Source organism: Saccopteryx leptura, chromosome 6 (assembly GCF_036850995.1).
Source record: "Saccopteryx leptura isolate mSacLep1 chromosome 6, mSacLep1_pri_phased_curated, whole genome shotgun sequence".
NCBI lineage: Eukaryota > Metazoa > Chordata > Mammalia > Chiroptera > Emballonuridae > Saccopteryx > Saccopteryx leptura.
In genome coordinates, this window is record NC_089508.1 from 161604780 (window position 1) to 161624356 (window position 19577).

Sequence of the window (19577 nt, forward strand, 5' to 3'; positions counted from 1 at the left end):
CGCTCCCATGCATAAGAGGCGCCTTAATTTTGGGGCCCAAAATTTGGGGAAAAAATGTTTTACATAAAGTTATTGAACTCAAGTTTTATTCATCATAAAATTCATACAACTCCTCATCACTGTGAAAACTCCCATCCATTAGCTTGTCCTCATCTGTGTCTGATGACAAATCACTGTCTTCAACAATGAATGCAAAACAAGCACAAAAAACTGGGAAATGCAAGTAAAAAAAACTACAACCACTGTATAAGATGCACCTAGTTTTTAGACCACAATTTTGTTTTGTTTTTTTATGTGCGCCTTATCCGTGGTATTTCCTGCAATTGTCTTATGTTTTGTGCAGTGATTTCCTAACCTGGCTCTGCATTATAATTACATGAAGCTTTAAAAACAAAGTTTCTGGCCCTGGCCGATTGGTTCAATGGTAGAGTGTTGGCCTGGCAGGTGGATGTCCTGGGTTCGATTCCCAGCCACAGCACACAGGAGAAGCACCCATTTGCTTCTCCACCCTTCCTCCTCTCCTTTCTATCTCTCTCTTCCCCTCCCACAGCCAAGGCTCCATTGGAGCAAAGTTGGGCTGGGCACTGAGGATGGCTCCATGGCCTCTGCCTCAGGTGCTAGAATGGCTCTGGTTGCAGTGGAGCAACATCCCAGATGGGCAGAGCATCGCCCCCTAGTGGGCTTGCCGGGTGGATCCTGGTGTGGCTGTCTTTCTGCCTCCCCATTTCTCACTTCAGAAAAATAAAAATAAAAATATAGCACAACACAGCAAAGTTCTTCAGCTGCAGCCCAGAACTGCAGAATCAATAGTCTAGGCATGTTTATTTTTAAAAAGCACTTCCAGATACTGCCGACCTACCCTATCAGGCATTTGGAAACCATTCTTCTAGGGGACTGTATCAAGAGCACTGAAATTTAAATTGTATAGCCTTTGTTGCAGTAAATGGCCCAGTTGAGCAGATGTGTGATCTGAATAGTCTGTTAGACTACCTAGACACTCCACAAATAATTCTGGTTGCTCTAATGAGTAAAGCCCTTTGCTGGGTATAATGTATAACTTTAATCTGGAACCAGTAGAAATATATTGTCTCTAGACACTGATTTGTTCAACTCAATCTATTTGAGATTACTTAATTCCTTCTCATTCTTTTGTAGCTGCCAAAAGATTGCACATTCAAGAACACTGCTTTTTATTTAAATCTCACACTTTTATATCTTTCTCTTGAGGGAAGGAAAAATATGTCCTTTGCAAGGAAGTGGTTGTATATAAATTATGAAACTAAGATTAAATTATTGCTCCAGTATGTTGTTTAATGTGCTTTGGTCTTGAAGTAAGCGACATAACAGGCTCAGAATCAGTCTAAAAGCCTTCCAGCATGCCTACATTTCAGGCCCTAGAATCTGTCCTGTTTTCTTTTCATGTTTTTCAACTTTCATTGCAAGATGTGATGGAAGAAAATTTCCAGCTATTCCCTATATGCTGAAAGATTTAGAAATATAAAATGATAGTGGTACAAGTCTCTAAGCCTCTTAGAGACTTTGGACCATTCTTCTAACTGTTGTAAAAATGGAGTCCCAGAGAGAGTGACTTTGCCAGGCTTACATAGGAAGTTAGTTAGGGGAAGAGCTGGGGTTCCAACTTAGGTCTTCTGACTCCCCATGTAGTTTTCTTTTCCTATCATATACATGCTTCCTGTGGGAAACAGAATACAGCAATGTAGAAAGACAGCTCCACATTTTCAGTGAAGATCATAAATTTAATCTATAAACAGTTCTCAAATCATTTTAATCATTTCAACACTTGTTTAATATTTTTGCATAGTATAAAAGTGTTTAAACAAAGTCAAACATTATAGTTAAAGGAACAGAATTTCTTGGTCTGTGACACTTTTTTAGTTTATGTGAAGTTAGTGGGTTTCAGGTTACACTTTAGCAATTTGTTTTGTTTTAGCAGTGGGGAGGTAATGGGTAACACACAGGAAGGGAGAGAGATAAGAAGCAGAGAGATAAGATAACTGGTAGTTTTGTCACTTCAGTTGTTAAATTGATTGCATTCTGGGGTGGGGTGGTGAGCTCTAGCTGAGCCAGTGAGCAACCATTGGGCCCAAGCAGTGACCATGGGATTATCTCATACTCAAGCTTGAGCGACCCTATGCCCAAGCTGGCAAGCCTGTACTCAAGCCAGTGACCTTAAAGAGTTTCAAACCTGGGACTTCAGCGTCTCAGATCAATGCTTTATCTACTGTGCCACAATTGGTCAGGCTACACTTAAGCAAATTTAATTTCAGTTCCTACTTTCTCTTTCAAAAGTTAATAAAATTTGATATAATACATATAGCTTACATCTGGAGCCTTCCCAGCCATTGATTTTTCTGGGGGTGGGGATTGAATTTCTCGATCTGAGTTAATGCTTTTGTCTTGTATTTTTTGAAAGATGTTTTTGCATGTGGATCTGGGTTGAAGGCTTCTGCATATCTGAAGCTATCTTTTAATGAACTTGCTTTTTTATGTACTTATTTTCCAGGTCAAGAGCAATCTGAATCCAAATGCAAAGGAGTTTGTTCCTGGGGTGAAGTACTAAAATACTGAGTAGACGGGGCCCTCTTTTGGTGGATGTAGCACAATTTCCACACTGTGAAGGCAGTATTAGAAGACTTAATTGTAAAAGCTCTCTCTTGTCACTGTGTTACACTTATGCATTGCCAAAGTTTTGTTAGTCTTGCATGCTTAATAAAAGTGCTGAGACTGTTATTAAGTAAAAAGCTGTCAAACATTTACTGAGAAATAGAATTGGCCCCATGGCTTGATGTGAACACAGCAGGGAAAGAAGCACCAGTCAAGTTGTGACAAAGCACCAAATTAAATGACCTTTAAATCTAGTGAATTGTCTTTTTTGAGGCTAAACTTGTCTCTTAGGGTTAATATTTGATGATGTCTGAACTTTTTAAAAATTAAGTTCTAGTGGTTAAGCAGATTTCTCAGTTCAGACTTAAATTCACATTTGTCCCCATCTAAAAATCTGAGGAAGGCTTGTTAGGTGATTAGAAATAATTCATTGTAGGTACATATGTCTTTGGTTACGGAGGTTACAAGGTAGTGATCAGATAAAGAACTAGTTTTGGCTTTGAGGTATGTTATCATGTAAGAAATACATCTGAGGAAGTATGTGATTTGAGAATTGTACCATCTGCAGTTCTCATCATAGCTATGCCTTTGTGAAGTCTTAACAACATTTGACCAACCCATAATCCAATTGAACAAAGAAATTATAACGTGTGATTTGAATGGTGCTTTTCCTTGCTTTGTTAATCATCCCTACAATAGTCTGCAGCACAACTTTTCTTTTAACAAAGCTAGAACAGTTTTGGCTTCTTAAACTTCATATTTGGGTAGATTAAGCTTCCGTATGTGTTCAGTGTGAATAGTGTTTAAGTTGAAAATATTGTAAAAAAATTATATTTTTTCAAAAATATTTAAAAAAATAAATAATAGTAGAACTAAACTGATGATTGTGTTTTTTGGGTGCCAGATGCAGAATTTCCAGCCGTAATACTCACTTTAGTGTGGGCTTAGCCCCTCAGGACACCCCTACTGGCAAAATTTGCTGAGAGAACAAACTATTAAATTCCATTGTGTCAAGTATGTTGTTATATAACTATTTGTCTAAAATACAACAGTAAAATAAACCCCACAGCCCTTTCCATAACCCGTGTTTATCTCCTCAGGCTACAGTGTTAGGGCAGTTGTAGGATATCCGTGTTAAGAAACTTTGGCTTGGCTTGCCTGGTCAAGGCACATTGGGAGTTGATGCTTCCTGCTCCTCCCCCCTCTGCCCTCTCTCTTTTTCTTTCTCTTTTTCTCTCTTTCTCTCTCTCTCTCCTCTCTCTATAAAATCAATAAATTAAAAAATAAATAGAAAGAAACTTTGGCTTGTCTGACCTATGGTAGCACAGTGGATAAAGCATTGACCTACATTGAGGTCGCTGTTTCAAAACCCTGTGCTTGCCTGGTCAGGCACCTATGGGAGTTGATGCCTATTTCTCCCCCCTTCTCTCTCTCTCTCTTGCTCTCTCTCCCTTCTCTCTAAAATGAATAAAATCTTAAAAGCCAAAAATGATTTTTAAAAAAACTGGCTGACCAATATAGTGGTAATCTTACTCTGTTATAACTTTCATTGGCTTCTTCCCTTCACAAGCCATTGCTGGTCTAAATGGACTGGTTTTCTATTTTGATTAATCTATACCTCGCCCCCCACAAGCTTATTTATAATATGTTAGCAGCTAATTTTAATTTGGGATAGGCTGTCAACCAACTAGCAATTTCCCGGTTTCATACATATAATTTTACCTCATGGCCCTGCTCAGTTTTTAATAATGTCCTCTGTGCTTTTCTTGAGCTTGATGGACTCAAGATTAAGAAGGTCATGTAGCCTGACCAGGCAAGTGACGCAGTGGATAGAGTGTCGGACTGAGATGTGGAGGACCCAAGTTTAAGACCCTGAGGTCGCCAGCTTGAATGCGGGCTCATCTGGGTTGAGTAAAGCTCACCAGCTTGGACCCAAAATCACTGGCTTGAGCAAGGGGTTACTCAGTCTGAAGGCCCACGGTCAAGGCACATATGAGAAAGCAATCAATGAACAACTAAGGTGTCGCAACGAAAAACTGATGATTGTTGCTTCTCATCTCTCTCTGTTCCTGTCTGTCTGTCCCTATCTATCCCTCTCTCTGACTCTGTCTCTGTAAAAAAAAAGGCCATGTAATCAGTTCTGGTTCACATTCTTGGGGGGGGGGGGGTGTCATTGAGTGTGAGCACCTGTGCCCCAGTGGTTTTTAATAGCTACTGTAACAAACTAATAAATAGATTTTTAAAGAAACTCAGGAGCAGAGGTGATCATGCTTGGTTCTTGTTCTCTTTGGAGCCATGATACAACCAGTCCTCTCTGTTCTCTAAGAGGTCAGTACCACAAGTGGCACTGCAGGCTGCCAAATACACGAGGCTGCCTGCCCTGGCCACATCGCTCAGTTGGTTAGAGCATCATCCCAATACACCAAGGTTGTGGGTTCAGTCCCCAGTTGGGGCACATGAAAGAATCAACCAAAGAATGCCTAAATAAGTGAAACAATAAATCGAAGTTCCTCTCCCTCTCTCCTCCCACTTATCTCTCTTTTTTTTTTTTTTTTTCATTTTTCTGAAGCTGGAAACGGGGATAGACAGTCAGACAGACTCCCGCATGCGCCCGACCGGGATCCACCCGGCACGCCCACCAGGGGCGATGCTCTGCCCATCCTGGGCGTCGCCATATTGCGACCAGAGCCACTCTAGCGCCTGAGGCAGAGGCCACAGAGCCATGCCCAGCGCCCAGGCCATCTTTGCTCCAGTGGAGCCTTGGCTGCGGGAGGGGAAGAGAGAGACAGAGAGGAAAGCGCGGCGGAGGGGTGGAGAAGCAAATGGGCGCTTCTCCTATGTGCCCTGGCCGGGAATCGAACCCGGGTCCTCCGCACGCTAGGCCGACGCTCTACCGCTGAGCCAACCACTTATCTCTCTTAAAAAAAAATTTTTTGCCCTGGCCGGTTGGCTCAGTGGTAGAGCGTCAGCCTGGCGTGCAGAAGTCCCGGGTTCGATTCCCGGCCAGGGCACACAGGAGAAGCGCCCATCTGCTTCTCCACCCCTCCCCCTCTCCTTCCTCTCTGTCTCTCTCTTCCCCTCCCGCAGCGATGCTCCGTTGGAGCAAAGATGGCCCGGGCGCTGGGGATGGCTCCTTGGCCTCTGCCCCAGGCGCTGGAGTGGCTCTGGTCGCAACAGAGCGACGCCCCGGAGGGGCAGAGCATCGCCCCCTGGTGGGCAGAGCGTCCCCCCTTAGTGGGTGTGCCGGGTGGATCCTGGTCAGGCGCATGCGGGAGTCTGTCTGACTGTCTCCCTGTTTCTCCAGCTTCAGAAAAATACAAAAAAAAAAAATTTATTTTTTTTTTTAAGAAAAAATACATGAGCCTGACCTGTGGTGGCGCAGTGGCTAAAGCGTCAACCTGGAACGCTGAGATCGCCGGTTTGAAACCCCAGGCTTACCCATCAAGGCACATACTAGAAGCAACTACTACAAGTTGATGCTTCCCACTTCTCCCCCCTTTCTCTCTCCTCTCTCTGAAAATAAATTTTTTAAAAAAATATATATATGAGGCTTACAGATCCTTTCTCAGCTCAGACATATTTCCACATACTGCCAAATTACTATACTGCAGTATACTTGGAGAATATAAACCTAGGCTTTTTAACCTAATGATTGAGAGCAAAGACTAGCAAGTCTTCCTGTGAAGCCAGTGATTGGGAGCAAGTCACTTTTCTGTGACTTAGTTTCCACCTCTTTAAAAAATGGTAGTAATTACAGTACTTATCTCAGGATTCTATGATTAATTAATATACATCAAGCACTTAAGACAGTCACTGGCACATAGAAAGTTTTATTTAAGTGATTGTTATTACTGTTAAGTAGTCATCTAGGCTAAGCTCTCATTTTGTTGTAACTTTGCTTAGGGAACATGCATATTAAAACTACTCTGATGTTTAATTTAGCAGGCATCTGTATTATAGGTAGAGATGGAACATTTCAGAACATCACTATTTTATTTTGAAGTCCTTGGAACAGATGATCACCCCAGAGCCTAAATGGTATAGATTTAGGGTAACTTAAAAGTCACTTTTTATTTTATGATCATTATTGAAACAAGGCTTATGAGAGGGTATTTCCAGTTTCTGTGCTATGTCAATATTTATCAACCTTTTCCATGTCTCACTTTTTAAAGTTTTATTGATTTACCTATTTTAGAAAGATAAGGAGAGAAAGAATTTGTTGTTCCACCTATTTGTGCATTCATTCATTGATTCTTATATGTGCGCTGACTGGGGATCAAACCCACAACCTTGGCATATAAAGACAGTGTTCTAACCAACTGAGCTACTTAGCCAGGACCTTTATTTCTATGTCATAGAATGTCCTTTTTTTTAGCATACTGGGGTGCAGAGATGAGGCTGGCTGCCAATGGCTAGAGTGTATGTCACGTGACCTCTAGTTAACCCAGCTTCTACCCAGATACCCAGAAGACTGAAGTGATCAGTATTTTAGCATACTTGTAACCCCTCATGGGCCCATACCAGGTGGAAAGTTCCACTCTTACTATAAAATAGCTAAGGAATTCAACTCAAAATCCATATATTGATATCTTGCCCAGTTTACCTTCCTCTTGATACTCAAATAGGTCACAAAAAAAAGAAACTGAGTAGTTTGTTTTTTCTTTGGTTAAAACATAAGTATGACTTTCCAACCCTCCCTCAAAAGCCAAAGATTGCCTGACCAGGCGGCGCAGTGGATAGAGCGTTGGACTGGGATGCTGAGGACCCAAACTCGGTAGCTTGAGTGCGGGCTCATCTGGTTTGAGCAAAAAGCTCACCAGCTTGGACCCAGGGTCACTGGCTCAAGCAAGGGGTTACTCGGTCTACTGAAGGCCTGCGGTCAAGGCACATATGAGAAAGCAATCAATGAACAACTAAGGTGTCGCAATGCGGAACAAAAACTAATGATTGATGCTTCTCATCTCTCCATTCCTATCTGTCTGTCCCTGTCTATCCCTCTCTCTGATTCTCTCTTTGTCTCTGTAAAAAATTAAAATAAAATAAAAAATCCAAAGATTAACATCTTACCTTTTTTGGAAGTAATTTTTCAGACCTTGGTGCACACAGGCCCAGCTTCTCTATTTTCTGTAGTATCTTCTGGAATTGGAAGCTGGTCTTTTGACCTTGAAGAAAATCCTTTGAAGACTGGGCAGATAGGAATGTATTTCAGAAAGTCAATCCTTTTTACCATGTTCATCCCAATGGGGAAGTCATAGCTCTTGAGAGTAGTAGACATCTCACTGTTGGCATGGGCCCCAGCTTTCCACTGTATCAGACCTCGTTCCTCGGGGCTCCCTGGGAAAGGACAGTGGGGTCACTTACTAGGGCCAGCCACTGTCACCTACATCCCCTTCCCATCTAGTCCTAAAGCAGGCTTCTGGAATTGAGTGTCCTGATTCTCAAGTATCTTCTGGATGTTTTGTTTTGTTTTTTAATTTATTGATTTGAGGGAGAAACACTGATTTGTGTTTCTACTTAGTTGTGTAATCATTGACCAGGGATTGAACCTGAAACCTTAGTGTAACAGGACAATGCTCTAACCAACTAGCTATGGGGCCAGGGCTATTGTCTCTGGTTCTAAAACAGGTTGAATCCATGATTTTCCAGCTTCTAACTTGGCCAGAGTTCTAGGAAACCCTAAAGGATACTGGTTATAATTAGTGTTTATTGTATATCTGCAGTGTGCCAGGCTCTATGCTAAGTGCTATAATTTCATTATTTCATTTCTTCAAAATACACCTGAAGGAAGTATAAATGCACTGTTGTACAAAATTTTATGAGGAAGAAACTGGCAGAAAGGCTAGTGTGTGCTGGGCTGGTGGAAACCAAAAAGTTAGACTCTCTCTAGCCAGATAGCTCAGTTGGTTAGAGCCCGTCCCAGTGCATCAAGGTTGTGGGGTTCGATTCCTGGCTGGGTAGCTCAGTTGGTTAGAACAATGTCCTGGTATGCCAAGGTTGCAGGTTAGATCCCTGGCCAGGGTACATATTAGAATCAACCAATTAATACATAAATAAGTGGGATGAAAATTTGATGATTCTTTTCCTCTAAAAAAATAGATACAGATTTTTTTTTTAATAATAAAAAATGATACCATGGTTACTGGCTTGAGCAAGGGGCTTCACTTGAGCACCCTTGCCCCTGTGAAGGTACATATGAGAAGCAATCAATGAACAACTAAAGTCTCGCAACTATGAGTTAATGCTTCTCATCGCTTTCCCTTTCTCTCTGTTTCTCTCTCTCGTTCTTGCTCACTACCCAAAAAAAAAAAAAAAAGCCTGACCAGGCAGTGGTGCAGTGGATAGAGCGTCCTACTAGGATGCGGAGGACCCAGGTTGGAGACCCCGAGGTCACCAGATTGAGCGTGGGCTCATCTGGTTTGAGCAAAGTTCACCAGCTTGAGCCCAAGGTCGCTGGCTTGAGCAAGGGGTTCCTCGGTCTGCTGTAGCCCCACGGTCAAGGCACATATGGGAAAGCAATCAATGAACAACTAAGGTGTCGCAACGAAAAACTAATGATTGATGCTTCTCATCTCTCTCCGTTCCTGTCCCTATCTATCCCTCTCTCTGACTCTCTCTCTCTCTCTCTCTCTCTCTCTGAAAAAAAAAAAAAAAAAGAAATAGATGTCACAGATCTGAAGTAAGGTTGTGCCAGGAGAAGTGCAGTCTCTGACCCCCTGCAGTCTATGTAGCATCCACTCGTATCTTGGCACACCAAGAGCACAGCTACCAAGAGGGTTTTAGAATGCAATCCTTTTAAGTTTTTTATGTAATGATTTTAATTTTTTTTTATTTATTTACTGATTTTAAAGAAAGAGGGATAGAGGAATAGAGAGAGATACAGGAACATCCATCTGTTCCTGTATGTGGCCTGGCCAAGGTTCAAACCTGGAATCTGAGCTTCAGGACAAAGTTCTAACCAGCTGAGTTATCCAGCAAGGGCGTAAGTTTTTTTATCTAATGATGTTAGAGGAAAGAGGCAAGAGAGAGAAACATCAATTTGTTGTTCCATTTACTTAATGCCATCATTGATTAATTCTTGTATGTGCCCTGACTGGGGATTGAACCTGCAACCTTGGTGTATCAGGATGATGCTACAACCAACTGAGCTACCTGAGCAGGACTAGTTGTGGCACAAGACGATGTTGTCTGGTCACCCCCCCTCACCACTGCCAGGACACATGACAACTGGCCCAGGGTTTCTCACCTACCTTTTATATCTTTACCTGCAGTGCTCTCTGTCTGCTTCTCCGAGTCCTGTCCATTCTAGGCCCCATCCAGGAATCCTCTTGATGACTCAGTCCCAGGCTTATTTACCTTATTGTTCTAAATTGCTTTAAACTCAATTTTATTTCTTGTCTTGTGCTAGGAGCTCCTCAAAATGGACTTAAAACACTTTTTCCCCCCCGCATATTCCCTTTAGTGTCTAACCCAGATCCAAGCTGGTAAAATCCTCTAGCATTTGGTGAACTCAGTTAACTGCCCCTCTAAGGTTGGGTTGTGGATGGGTAAAGAGAAAGCAAATATCAGCGAAGTGTTCACATCCTACAAGAGAGAGCTGTGTGGTTCCACGATATGGGCTTGAGTTCTGAGCTAGCTAGACCTGGGTTGGGATGCAGGTTGTATGGCCTTAGGCAAGTGATTTCACCACTCTTAGCTTCAGATTCCTCATAGTGTATATTGACGGATTGTTGAAGATTATGTGTCATGGCATATGATCTCCTGGCAAGGATGGTTGCTGATGGGCAGTTGGATTGAAGGATAGGGATGTGAGGAGCTCCACGAGGCAGTCTAAGACTGTTAACATCTAGGTTAGTTTAATCCAGCTACCCAAATCACAGAGAAGCCCCTCAGTTTATAACTGTCCACCTGAAGCCCCCCATCTCCCCAAATTCCCTAGGCATTGAGGCTGCCAACTTCCTATTCAGGTTCACAGAATGGGCTGCTTCAGTCCCCAGCCCAGCTTCCTCTAAATGGGAGAGGTATCCTGATCAGGTAAACCCATCCATCCAAGGGCTAGCTGCTACCAAGAGTGCTCCCTCATATCTGATGCTTTCTAAAATTCCTAAAAGTGCTGGGGAGCCCTGGCCCTTCCCTGCCTACACTCCACCAGCTGCACACAGCCAGCCTCTGATTTGTAGCTTCAGAAAAAGGGAAGCATGTGGGGTCAAGTGATGGGAAACGGAGGACCATTCTGTTACTCCCATCCCTAATCTCCCTGGACTAACGCAGTCTTTAACTCCTGTTTCCACGGAGCTTTCCTTGATCTTCCAGTTCCCCTGAAACCCTCCAGTAGAGGGTTGCACTGTGTAGTGCAATGGCTAGAACACAGGCCATAGATGGACTTCGTTAAAGTCTCAGATTTACAAAGTTATAAATGTGCAAAAGTGACCTTGGGTGAGTCAATTAACCTCTGTTTCCTCATATAAAACAGTGTTGATAGGCTCTGCCTCACAGGATAGTTTTGAGGGTAAGACACTTAGCTCCATGACTGACCCATAGAAGATAATTTGGTAAATGTTAACAGTGCCTGTTACTAGTTAGGGCACCTGATGACATTTAGTTTTTATGTATTTACTGGGCACATAAATGTGGTCCATGAGGGTTCTCAGAAACCCCCAGGAAGTATCCTCCACAATCCCTGCAAAAAGTCCTAATAGCAAAGAGAATAGTTAGGGCTCTTCCTAGTAGCCACCATTGCAGGCTGCTGGCATATTTTGAGTGTTTTGGCTAACAAACTGATGCTTTTATCTGTCCTAATAAAGCAAAAGCACCCAAAGGCACCCCTCACCCCAGTGGCTATCAAGAAATGGAAAGGAAAAGATTCACAAGGGCTCCAGAATGACTCTTCTTGCCCTACCCTCTTTCAGACCTATGATGCATGTCTGTGCCTCTGGCCAGTGGTCTCTCCCTCCCGCCAGTGGGCACTCCACTAGCCTCTCTGTTCCTGCTTCTCCCTGCCTACAGGGCCTACATCACACTGGACTTGACCACAGCTCCGGTTCAGGGGCCATGTGTATGAGTGCAAATGAGCCCAGCCTAGTTCTGTTTCCCTCCCAGAGATGACCCATACCTGGTACCGTGTTATCCAGTATGAAAGCAAGGCATCCACCCACGAACATCTCTGTGGTCAGCAGCACAGTCAGAATCTGGTCCACTTCAGGAATACCTGTGGAACAGGCCAAGGGCTAATGGGTGTGATGGCCCCATCTGGAGAGCAGACCTCAGGGACTTTCTCTCTTCTGTACAGCCTGCTGACTCCCTTTAGCAGGTGTGGAGCTGGAACAGTACAAACCCTGACATTTTTTAAAAACATTTTTTTCTTTTTATTTATTCATTTTTAGAGAGGAGAGAGAGAGAGAAAGGGGAGGAGGAGCAGGAAGCATCAACTCCCATATGTGCCTTGACCAGACAAGTGCAGGGTTTCGAACCGGCGACTTCAGCGTTCCAGGTCGACGTTTTACCCACTGCGCCACCACAGGCCAGGCAAACCCTGACTTTAAAGCCTATCTGCACCTCTGCTTCTCCCACCCTTGAATTCAAATCCCAGTTTTGCTAGTTGCTACTTGTTGTCTTGGGACAAATCATTTAAGCTTCACTGTCCCCATCTGTGACATGGAGATGATGATAGTATCTATCTCTTGGAGCTGTTGTGACAATTAAATGAGCAAATGTAAAGCTCAATGCCTGTCCACAGAAAGTGTCTAATTGCTAATTAACTGGCTTCTCAGCTGCTGATTAACATCCACAGTTGAGCAGGATTTGTTGCTCTAGCTGTGTGGAGCCTTTGGGAAGGGGGCTGTACTCAGAGTCGGGTGCACCACACCTCCCCCACCCGCAGTGACATTCAGACAGGTGGAGGCACCTGTGTTGATGGCGCCGGGATTGGACTCCAGGTAATTTGGCAGTGTAAGCCCGAAGAACATGGAAAATCCGAGTACGAAGAGGTTGCGAGAAGAGTTCATGTCCACGAACTGCAGGTTGGACAGCCCCACAGCAGTAATCATACCTGAGGGCGCAGGAGAGCCGCTGGAGGCGCCGCGCGGGCCGGGAAGGCTCTACCACTCTGCGACCGCGCTGCCACCCGGGATTTGCGCGCAGCACTCACCGAAGAGGGTGCAAAACATGCCCCCCAGGATGGGGTCTGGGAGCGAAGCGAAGAGGGCCGTGAACTTGCCAATGGTGCCCAGGACCAGCATGATTACCGCACCGTACTGCACCACGCGCCGGCTGCCCACCTGCCAGGGAGCCAGGGGGAGGGGCTATACCCAAGGGGCGAGGCCGCGCGGGGTGGGTTCCGGTGGGTATGGGCGGGGCCTGTGATAAGAGCGAGGCACACATGGCCAGGCAGGACTTTGATGTAGCAAAGGACCTCTCAAAGACGGGGTGGGGCTAACCGGTTTGGGGCGTGGCCTGCGGCAAATGAAATGGGGGTAGGGGCTTCCGTGCTGCTCTGATTTTGCGTGGCACCTTGGTAATCCCCAGGACGCCAATGTTGGGGCTGGACGAAGTGGACCCGTTGCCCGTGCCCAACAGCCCAGCGATAATGCAGCAAATGCCTTCGGTGAAGATGCCCCTGTAAGGAAAGGGAACTTGGGGGGATTTGATCTAGGCTCTGCCTCATTACCTTGACTCGGATGCTCGCCTTTTGTGAGTATCCAAAGGTAAGGCTGGGAGCCAGAAGCCCAGGTCTGAGCGCTAGTCACCGTGCCCTGGCACTTAATCCCTTAAGCGATTCTGGATTTCAATTTCCTCATCTGTAAAATGAGTATAACAAAGGTACCTGTCTTACAGTCATTGGTGGATTGCATAAAAGAACGTACATAAAAAGCTAGGCACAGGGAAGGTTGTCAATGACTGTAGTTTCCCTCTGACTTAATTATCTCCTCAACTACTCACAACACTCAGAGTGAGAGAGAGAATATCCATCCCCATGTCAAAAGTAAGGAGAATGAGGTCTGGAAAGTATTAGTGACTTGCCCAAGTCCACACCTTTGGGACACCACCCTGTCCCTGCATTTGTTTCCTGAGTGGCCTCAGAAGAGAGCAGATGTTGGGAAGGGCAGAAGGACACACCTGTTGATTGCATGTACTGGAGGAGGTGGTGCACCAGCCAGGCGGGCACAAGCATAGTAATCTCCGATGGATTCGATGATACCCGCCATTGTAGCACTCAACATTCCCAGGACAGCAGCCGCAGTCACTGTGGGCAGGCCCCACTGACCTGGGTTGAGGGGAGACAAGAGGATGGATGCAGTGCCCCTGGTGGATTAGAAGGTAGAGTAGGCAGTTTTGGAGGGTATGGGTAAAAGGATTTCAAGCTGGGGTGGGAGCTGAACAGTTGTGGGAACTTATTTGGGATTACTCAGAGTCACAAGGCTCTGGGAGTAAGGCTCTGTATGAGTTAAACAGCACTCTTCCTGGCACATAATACATGTGCAGCTAATGCTAGTTTTATCATCAGCTGGATTGGTATTGGCAGGGGCCTTACAGGTGGTCTGAGTTGGAAGCAGAGTTGCTCACACGGGTAGGGGATTCGGATCCAGGGTGCAATAGCCATGATGTCCCCTCGGGCGTCTGTTCGTGCTTGGAAGCCATAGGCTGTAGGGTCTGTGGGCAGCACGTCCATCAGGGTCAGGATGTAGCAGAGCAGCCACACGATCGTGATGGCCAGAACAATCTGGGAGGGGTGAATGGCATGCTGAGGTCCCTAGGGATCTTGTTCCCAGCTAACCAGTTTCTTCCTCAGCCCGAACTCTAGCCCCAACCCCAGCCTTTGCCCCAGCCCTAGATTCCAGCTCCTGGCTGGGACCTTATCTCTGTTCTGGCTTTAGTTCCCCTGCTATTCTGGCCCTTGTCTCCCACCTTGGCCCTGGACACAAGTCCAGCCCCTGCCCTGATACCAGCCCCAGCTGCCTTTCAGATCCTCACAGGAAACATCTTGAAGATTTGGACGCGGAAAAGAGTGAGACCCTTGCCCCATCGGTAGACAGGCAGCAGGAAGGTGAGGTTGCGCAGGTACTGGGAGAAGAGGACGATCAGGAGAATGGAGCTGGGGGCAGAGGCACAAAGAAGAGATGGCTTGGTTGGTAGGCTGGGCTAGGGGCAGGAGACAAGACTAATGGGGAAGGGAATGTGGGGGGTGAAGGACTGGGCTGGGCAAGGATTGGTCCTGGTGCCCGCTCACCAAGCTGAGATGCCCCAGTGGGAGCCAGCTCGGTCACCAGCGGCTTGGAAGACAGAGAGGCCAATAAGGGAGACAGTAGGGGTGACCGTGAGAGGCCCAATGTAGCTGAGCAGGGCCCCAGGCAGCCCCATCAGCCCGATCACCACTTCCACTATACTGGACACTATGATTGCACCCTGGACCTGGAAGAGCAAAGATTAGCTATAAGTCATTATGTAAAAGCCATGACCTCTACATTAAAAAACAAAACAAAAAAACAGCCTCTGAACTACTTCCTTGCATCTCCCAATTCAGCATGGCCCCCACTCCCATCTATCCCCCTCCTCAGGTCCAGGTTTCTTCTACTCCACGGGAACCCACCTCTCGTATCCGTGGGTGCCAGATATGAGAGGTGTTCAGGGGCAGACTCCAGTTACTGTAGATCTCCTCTGAGGGCAGAGACAGGGACACACACACATGAACGGAACAGAGATATAGGGAGAGAAGATGCTGCCATGAATGCATCCTGGTGTCTGGACTTGAAACAGTCACCCAGACCTCCAGGCTTCTGGTCCCCCCGCTCCAGCACAGACCCCAGAGGTGTGCCCACCTTCTGGGGGGCATTTCCATCTCTCCAGAGCCAGGATGGCTTTGGCTGGAATCAGAAATGCAAAGGCACTGGCCTGGAACAGCGGCAACCTGGAAGGGGAAGCACAGAGCAGCAGGATAAGGCGGGGTGGGGGGGGCACACAGACTGGGGAGACCAGGGGAGAGGGACACAGATAGAGAGAGAGGGACAGAAGGAATCACACAGGGGACAAGGGCAGGGGCAGAGCACAGGGAAGTCATTGAGGCCCTCTGCAGGACTTGGAGCTCCTGGCCTAAAACCCGTCCCCTTTCCTTCTCAACACCAGTTTCTGCACTGTGAGGGGCCACATGCTCAGGAGTGGACGGCTTAGTTCTTGTATCCTAGCTCTGCTCACCACACAAACAACCATGCTCTGGCCCCCTGGCCCTAGGGTAGTGCACAAGGAGATTGGGGACCCCAGAAAGACAGACAAGTTCTGCACAAGCCCTGGAAGCAGGGAAGAGGGTGGTCCTCTTTATACCAAGAGGGCTTAATGAGGGCTTCGTGAGTGGGGCTAAATCAGCTTGGTGAGCAGGCACCAGGATTGATCCTTGCCCAGCTAAGGCACATTCCCTTAAACCCACAGATTAATCCTTGAGGAGTCCCAGGTGTCAGGGTAGGGCCCCAGCTGCCTGGCTCTAAGGCTGGCTTGGGAGAAGCAGCAGCAGGTGGGGGCAGATAGCTGCTTTTCTTGTCCTATGAGTCCTCTGAGAGAGATTCCCTGATCCTGATGTTTATGTGTGTATGTGTGTGTGTGTGTGGGGGGGGCAGCTCACCGGATGCCCAGGGTGGTCTGGATGAGGGTGGTGATGCCCACGCAGGTGAAGATGGTGCCAATGAGCTGGCTGACCATGTGCTGGTCACGGCCCACACACAGCGCCTCAGCCAGGAGGAAGGGTACAGCGATGGTGCCGCTGAAGCATGTCAGGTAATGCTGGGGGGGGGGGGAGAGCGTGAGGTCCACGTAGTTCACAGGGAAACAGGGCTCCCTAACTGTCCTAATGCCTGCCTCTGTGGGCCTGAATCCATGCTGCCCTAGGCAGCATACCCACCCAGGATTGACATTCCCACAGGGAATTCCCACAGGGTTACTGCTCACCTCTTTGGGGATTACTAATCTGTTCCCAAGTTATTCCTGCGTCTGTGGTGGAATGGGCCCTCTGCCCTGTCACTGACACTGCCTGGCAGGTGATACTTGCTCCCAGGAGGTTAATCCTCTCTTGGGCCTCATGAACCTCTTCCCTACTCCTGCTTGGTGACAGTCACTGTTGCTGACTTTGGTTTTCTCTTCCTGTTACAAAGATAACTTTGTTGGCCAGGGAGGGGGCTGGGATTCTGGGGAGCGTGCAGTGGGGAGGCCCGTGGGGAGAAGCCCACCTGAAAGCCCAGCAGGATGCACAGATACCAGGCAGGCACGTCCTCAATCTTGTACAACATGTCGAACTTGGGCTCTGTGGACCCGGATACTGGGGGGTTCCTCGTGGAGGTCCCTGCTAAGCTTAGGTCCTCATGCTGGGGGCAGCAGAGAGCAGTAAGTCAGGGTGGAGAGGTGGACACTGGCAAAGTCAATTCTGCTCCAGAATCAATCAGGTGCCTGAGTGGTCTGTCAGCTCCTCAGAAAGGGGTCCAAACCCAGCATCCTCACCTCCCTCATGGTTCATCCACCCAGCTGTCCTCTGGCCTGACGATACCTGGCTCCCACCTCACATTGCCTTGTGCAGGTAAGTCCACTGTGCTGGCTCCTAGAGCCCTCCAGACTTGGGCATCCAGCCAAAGGAATGGGCCTCTAAGTCAGAAGGCCTGGGGGGACACCAGGAAAGGAAACCAAGAGGGCTGGAGACTGTGGACAGGCCCTTTAGGGCCCAATCTGGTCCCACTTTTGCTCTTCGGAGGTCCTTGAGATGTCATTGTAGGGGGGTAGGTTGTGCTTCTTCTGGCCTCAAGCTGGGAATCAGCCAGTCCCCAAGCTGAAGTCTCTTTCACCCCCTACTGCCACCCCCACCTTATCCCCCAGTTACTACATTCAGTCTGGTACAGTCACTCTTGATCAAGTCTATCAGAACCATTGTCTCTGCCCCCCAACCCCCAGGGAGAAAGCCCATGCAGTTCCTCCAGCCCCCACCAAAACCCTGCCCCCACCCAGCTCCCACCCATCCCCCAGCACCTGTGTCTGGCCCTCGGGTTCTTCCTGGGCCCTCATCTTTGGGACACAGGTGTGAGTAGTTCCTGAGGAGAAGAGGGGATGGCTATAGAAAGGCCAAGAAGGACTTTACTCCACACATCAGGCATTGTTCAAAGTAAATCTGTAACCAGATCCTCAGCTCCAATCAAGATTGCGAAAGCAGGACCTGGGTGGAGGTAATGTATTAACCCTGGTCATAGTGGAATAGGAAAGGCTGCCCAAGCCTCTGCCACATTCCCTGCCTGAGCTGAGCCTGGACTCGGGGCCTGTTCTTGTTTTTCAAGAGATGGCCATATTGGGGGTGAGGTGTGAACAGTCTCAGCAGTTTACCAAGCTCTGGGTGAAGTGACAGGGAAAGGAATAGACACGGGCACTTACTACGTTACCATCTGAATATATTAATAACAAGATAATCATTATCATCATCATAAACACTCGTATTATTGAGGAATAACTGTGTGCCAGGTAACATCCATGTATTATTGTGTTTAATTAACCCCTGGCGCTGGGCAGTATTAACCTCTTTTTTTTGTGACAGAGACAGAGAGAGAGACAGAGAGAGGGACAGATAGGGACAGACAGGAATGGAGAGAGATGAGAAGCATCAATTCTTTGTTGCAGCTCCTTTAGTCTCCTTAATTGTTCATTGATTGCTTTCTCTATGTGCCTTTACTGGGGGGCTACAGTAGAGTGAGTGACCCCTTGCTTAAGCCAGTGACCTTGGGCTTCAAGCCAGAGACCATGGGATCGAGCCAGCAACCGTGGGATCATGTCTATGATCCCGCACTCAAGCCGGATGAGTCCGTGCTCAAGCGGCAACCTTGGGGTTTTGAACCTGGGTCCTCCAGGTCCCAGTCCGACACTCTATCCACTGTGCCACCACCTGTTCAGGCCAGTATTAACCTCTTTTACAGCTGAGGAAACAGGTTAGGAGATGTGATCTGACCAAAGCCATACAGGTAGCAAGATTTTAGAAAACCATTCCTAAAATTCATGTTGGCCTGAACTCCTGCGCTTATGCTATAAATCATACATTAAATGTGATAAGGTATTACCCTCCCCACCACTGCCACTCACCCCTCGGGGTCCCTGAGGCACACAACAGATGAAGCTCTGGATAAGGAGATGCCACGCTGGCCTGGCCTTACTGCTCCCCATGTCAGGTCAGGAGTTCCCTCCCCTCTGGGCCAGGACCCGGTGCAAAATGAAAATGCAGTACCCTGGTCCAAAACTATTACTAATTTTAAGATAGCAACAGCAGAGCATTAAACATAGTCTGGGCCTTTATTTTTTCTTTTCTTTTTTTTTTTGTCTGGGGCCTTTTCAAGTACCAGGCCCTGTGTGGCTGCATGTCACCCAGCCCCCGAAGCCAGCCCAAGTCCCAGCCTACCCTTTCCTCCTGGTAGGTCCAGCCCAGCCTGGCCATGGGGCCTGGAGCTGGCTGAGAGGGAGTGGTAGGGTCCAAGGGGCTGAGGCTCCTCAGCTGGTGGGGTCTAGGCCTGAGATCTGCTCTCCACAGTGCTGCCCCAACCCAGCCCCCCAGGGGCCACCTACTTCTGGGTTGCTGTGCCCAAGTCCAGGCCTGGCTCTGAGGGCCCAGGGGCAGTACCGCTCTCCAGCTGGGAAGGAGCTTCATGCCATAGCCTGAATCTGTCAGCCTGTCCAGCCTCCAGCCTGTTCCTCCGGCTGCCTTCCCTCTCCTCTCCCTTCTGTGTGCTGCTGCTAGGTTCCCAAAGTCGTCTGACCAGTTCCAAGCTACAGAGCTGCTCCTCAGCACTTTCCTTCCTACTCTCTCTTCCCCAGTACTCCCACTCCCCGGGGGGTGTGGAGACAGAGCCCTGATCTCTTCTAGTCCTAGACACTCAATTCAGCCACAGGGACAAGGCCTTGATATAGCAAGGGTCCCGGATATAGTCACACAAAGGATTCACAACCCCCAG

General features: G+C 47.4%; 2 protein-coding genes and 1 non-coding gene across 7 annotated transcripts in view; 1 reads left to right on the top strand and 2 right to left on the bottom strand.

Annotated features, from left to right (window-relative positions):
• Positions 1 to 3502, top strand: part of PAIP2 (poly(A) binding protein interacting protein 2) — a 30623-nt gene extending 27121 nt beyond the window's left edge. The window contains exon 4 of the mRNA XM_066344624.1: positions 2525 to 3502. Coding sequence (XP_066200721.1) covers positions 2525 to 2581 — 57 coding nt within the window. The 3' untranslated portion in view covers positions 2582 to 3502. The remainder of the gene's footprint in view (positions 1 to 2524) is intronic.
• SLC23A1 (solute carrier family 23 member 1) lies at positions 775 to 19318 on the bottom strand. Of its 5 annotated transcripts, none has more exons than XM_066344609.1 (16): positions 19192 to 19318; positions 17620 to 17681; positions 16833 to 16967; positions 16232 to 16389; positions 15438 to 15526; positions 15209 to 15276; positions 14849 to 15030; positions 14593 to 14713; positions 14185 to 14341; positions 13738 to 13885; positions 13132 to 13237; positions 12770 to 12899; positions 12527 to 12670; positions 11735 to 11830; positions 7693 to 7959; positions 775 to 1693 (listed from the first exon to the last, which is right to left on the bottom strand). In XM_066344609.1, the coding sequence occupies exons 1-15, from the start codon at positions 19271 to 19273 to the stop codon at positions 7712 to 7714; spliced, it is 1926 nt and encodes a 641-aa protein (XP_066200706.1). In that variant the 5' UTR covers positions 19274 to 19318; the 3' UTR covers positions 775 to 1693; positions 7693 to 7711. The 5 variants fall into 5 exon arrangements, with proteins under 5 accessions (XP_066200706.1, XP_066200709.1, XP_066200708.1 ...); XM_066344612.1 differs by lacking the exon at positions 19192 to 19318 and adding an exon at positions 17158 to 17255 and having other exon boundaries at positions 17620 to 17759; XM_066344611.1 differs by lacking the exon at positions 19192 to 19318 and adding an exon at positions 17147 to 17255 and having other exon boundaries at positions 17620 to 17759.
• On the bottom strand, positions 9284 to 9412 carry LOC136377927 (small nucleolar RNA SNORA14). The gene has a single exon (XR_010746530.1). It is a non-coding gene; the product is annotated as a small nucleolar RNA SNORA14 (small nucleolar RNA).
• Positions 19319 to 19577: the final 259 nt, after the last annotated feature.

Excerpts from the sequence above, each read along its gene's own strand:
- SLC23A1 (XM_066344609.1), bottom strand. The coding sequence starts at position 19,273 with ATGAAGCTCCTTCCCAGCTGGAGAGCGGTACTGCCCCTGGGCCCTCAG. Across the intron at positions 16,968-17,619 it reads AACCCGAGGGCCAGACACAG|CATGAGGACCTAAGCTTAGC; the intron begins GTGCTGGGGGAT and ends TGCTGCCCCCAG. Across the intron at positions 13,886-14,184 it reads GATCCGAATCCCCTACCCGT|GTCAGTGGGGCCTGCCCACA; the intron begins GTGAGCAACTCT and ends CCCTCAACCCAG.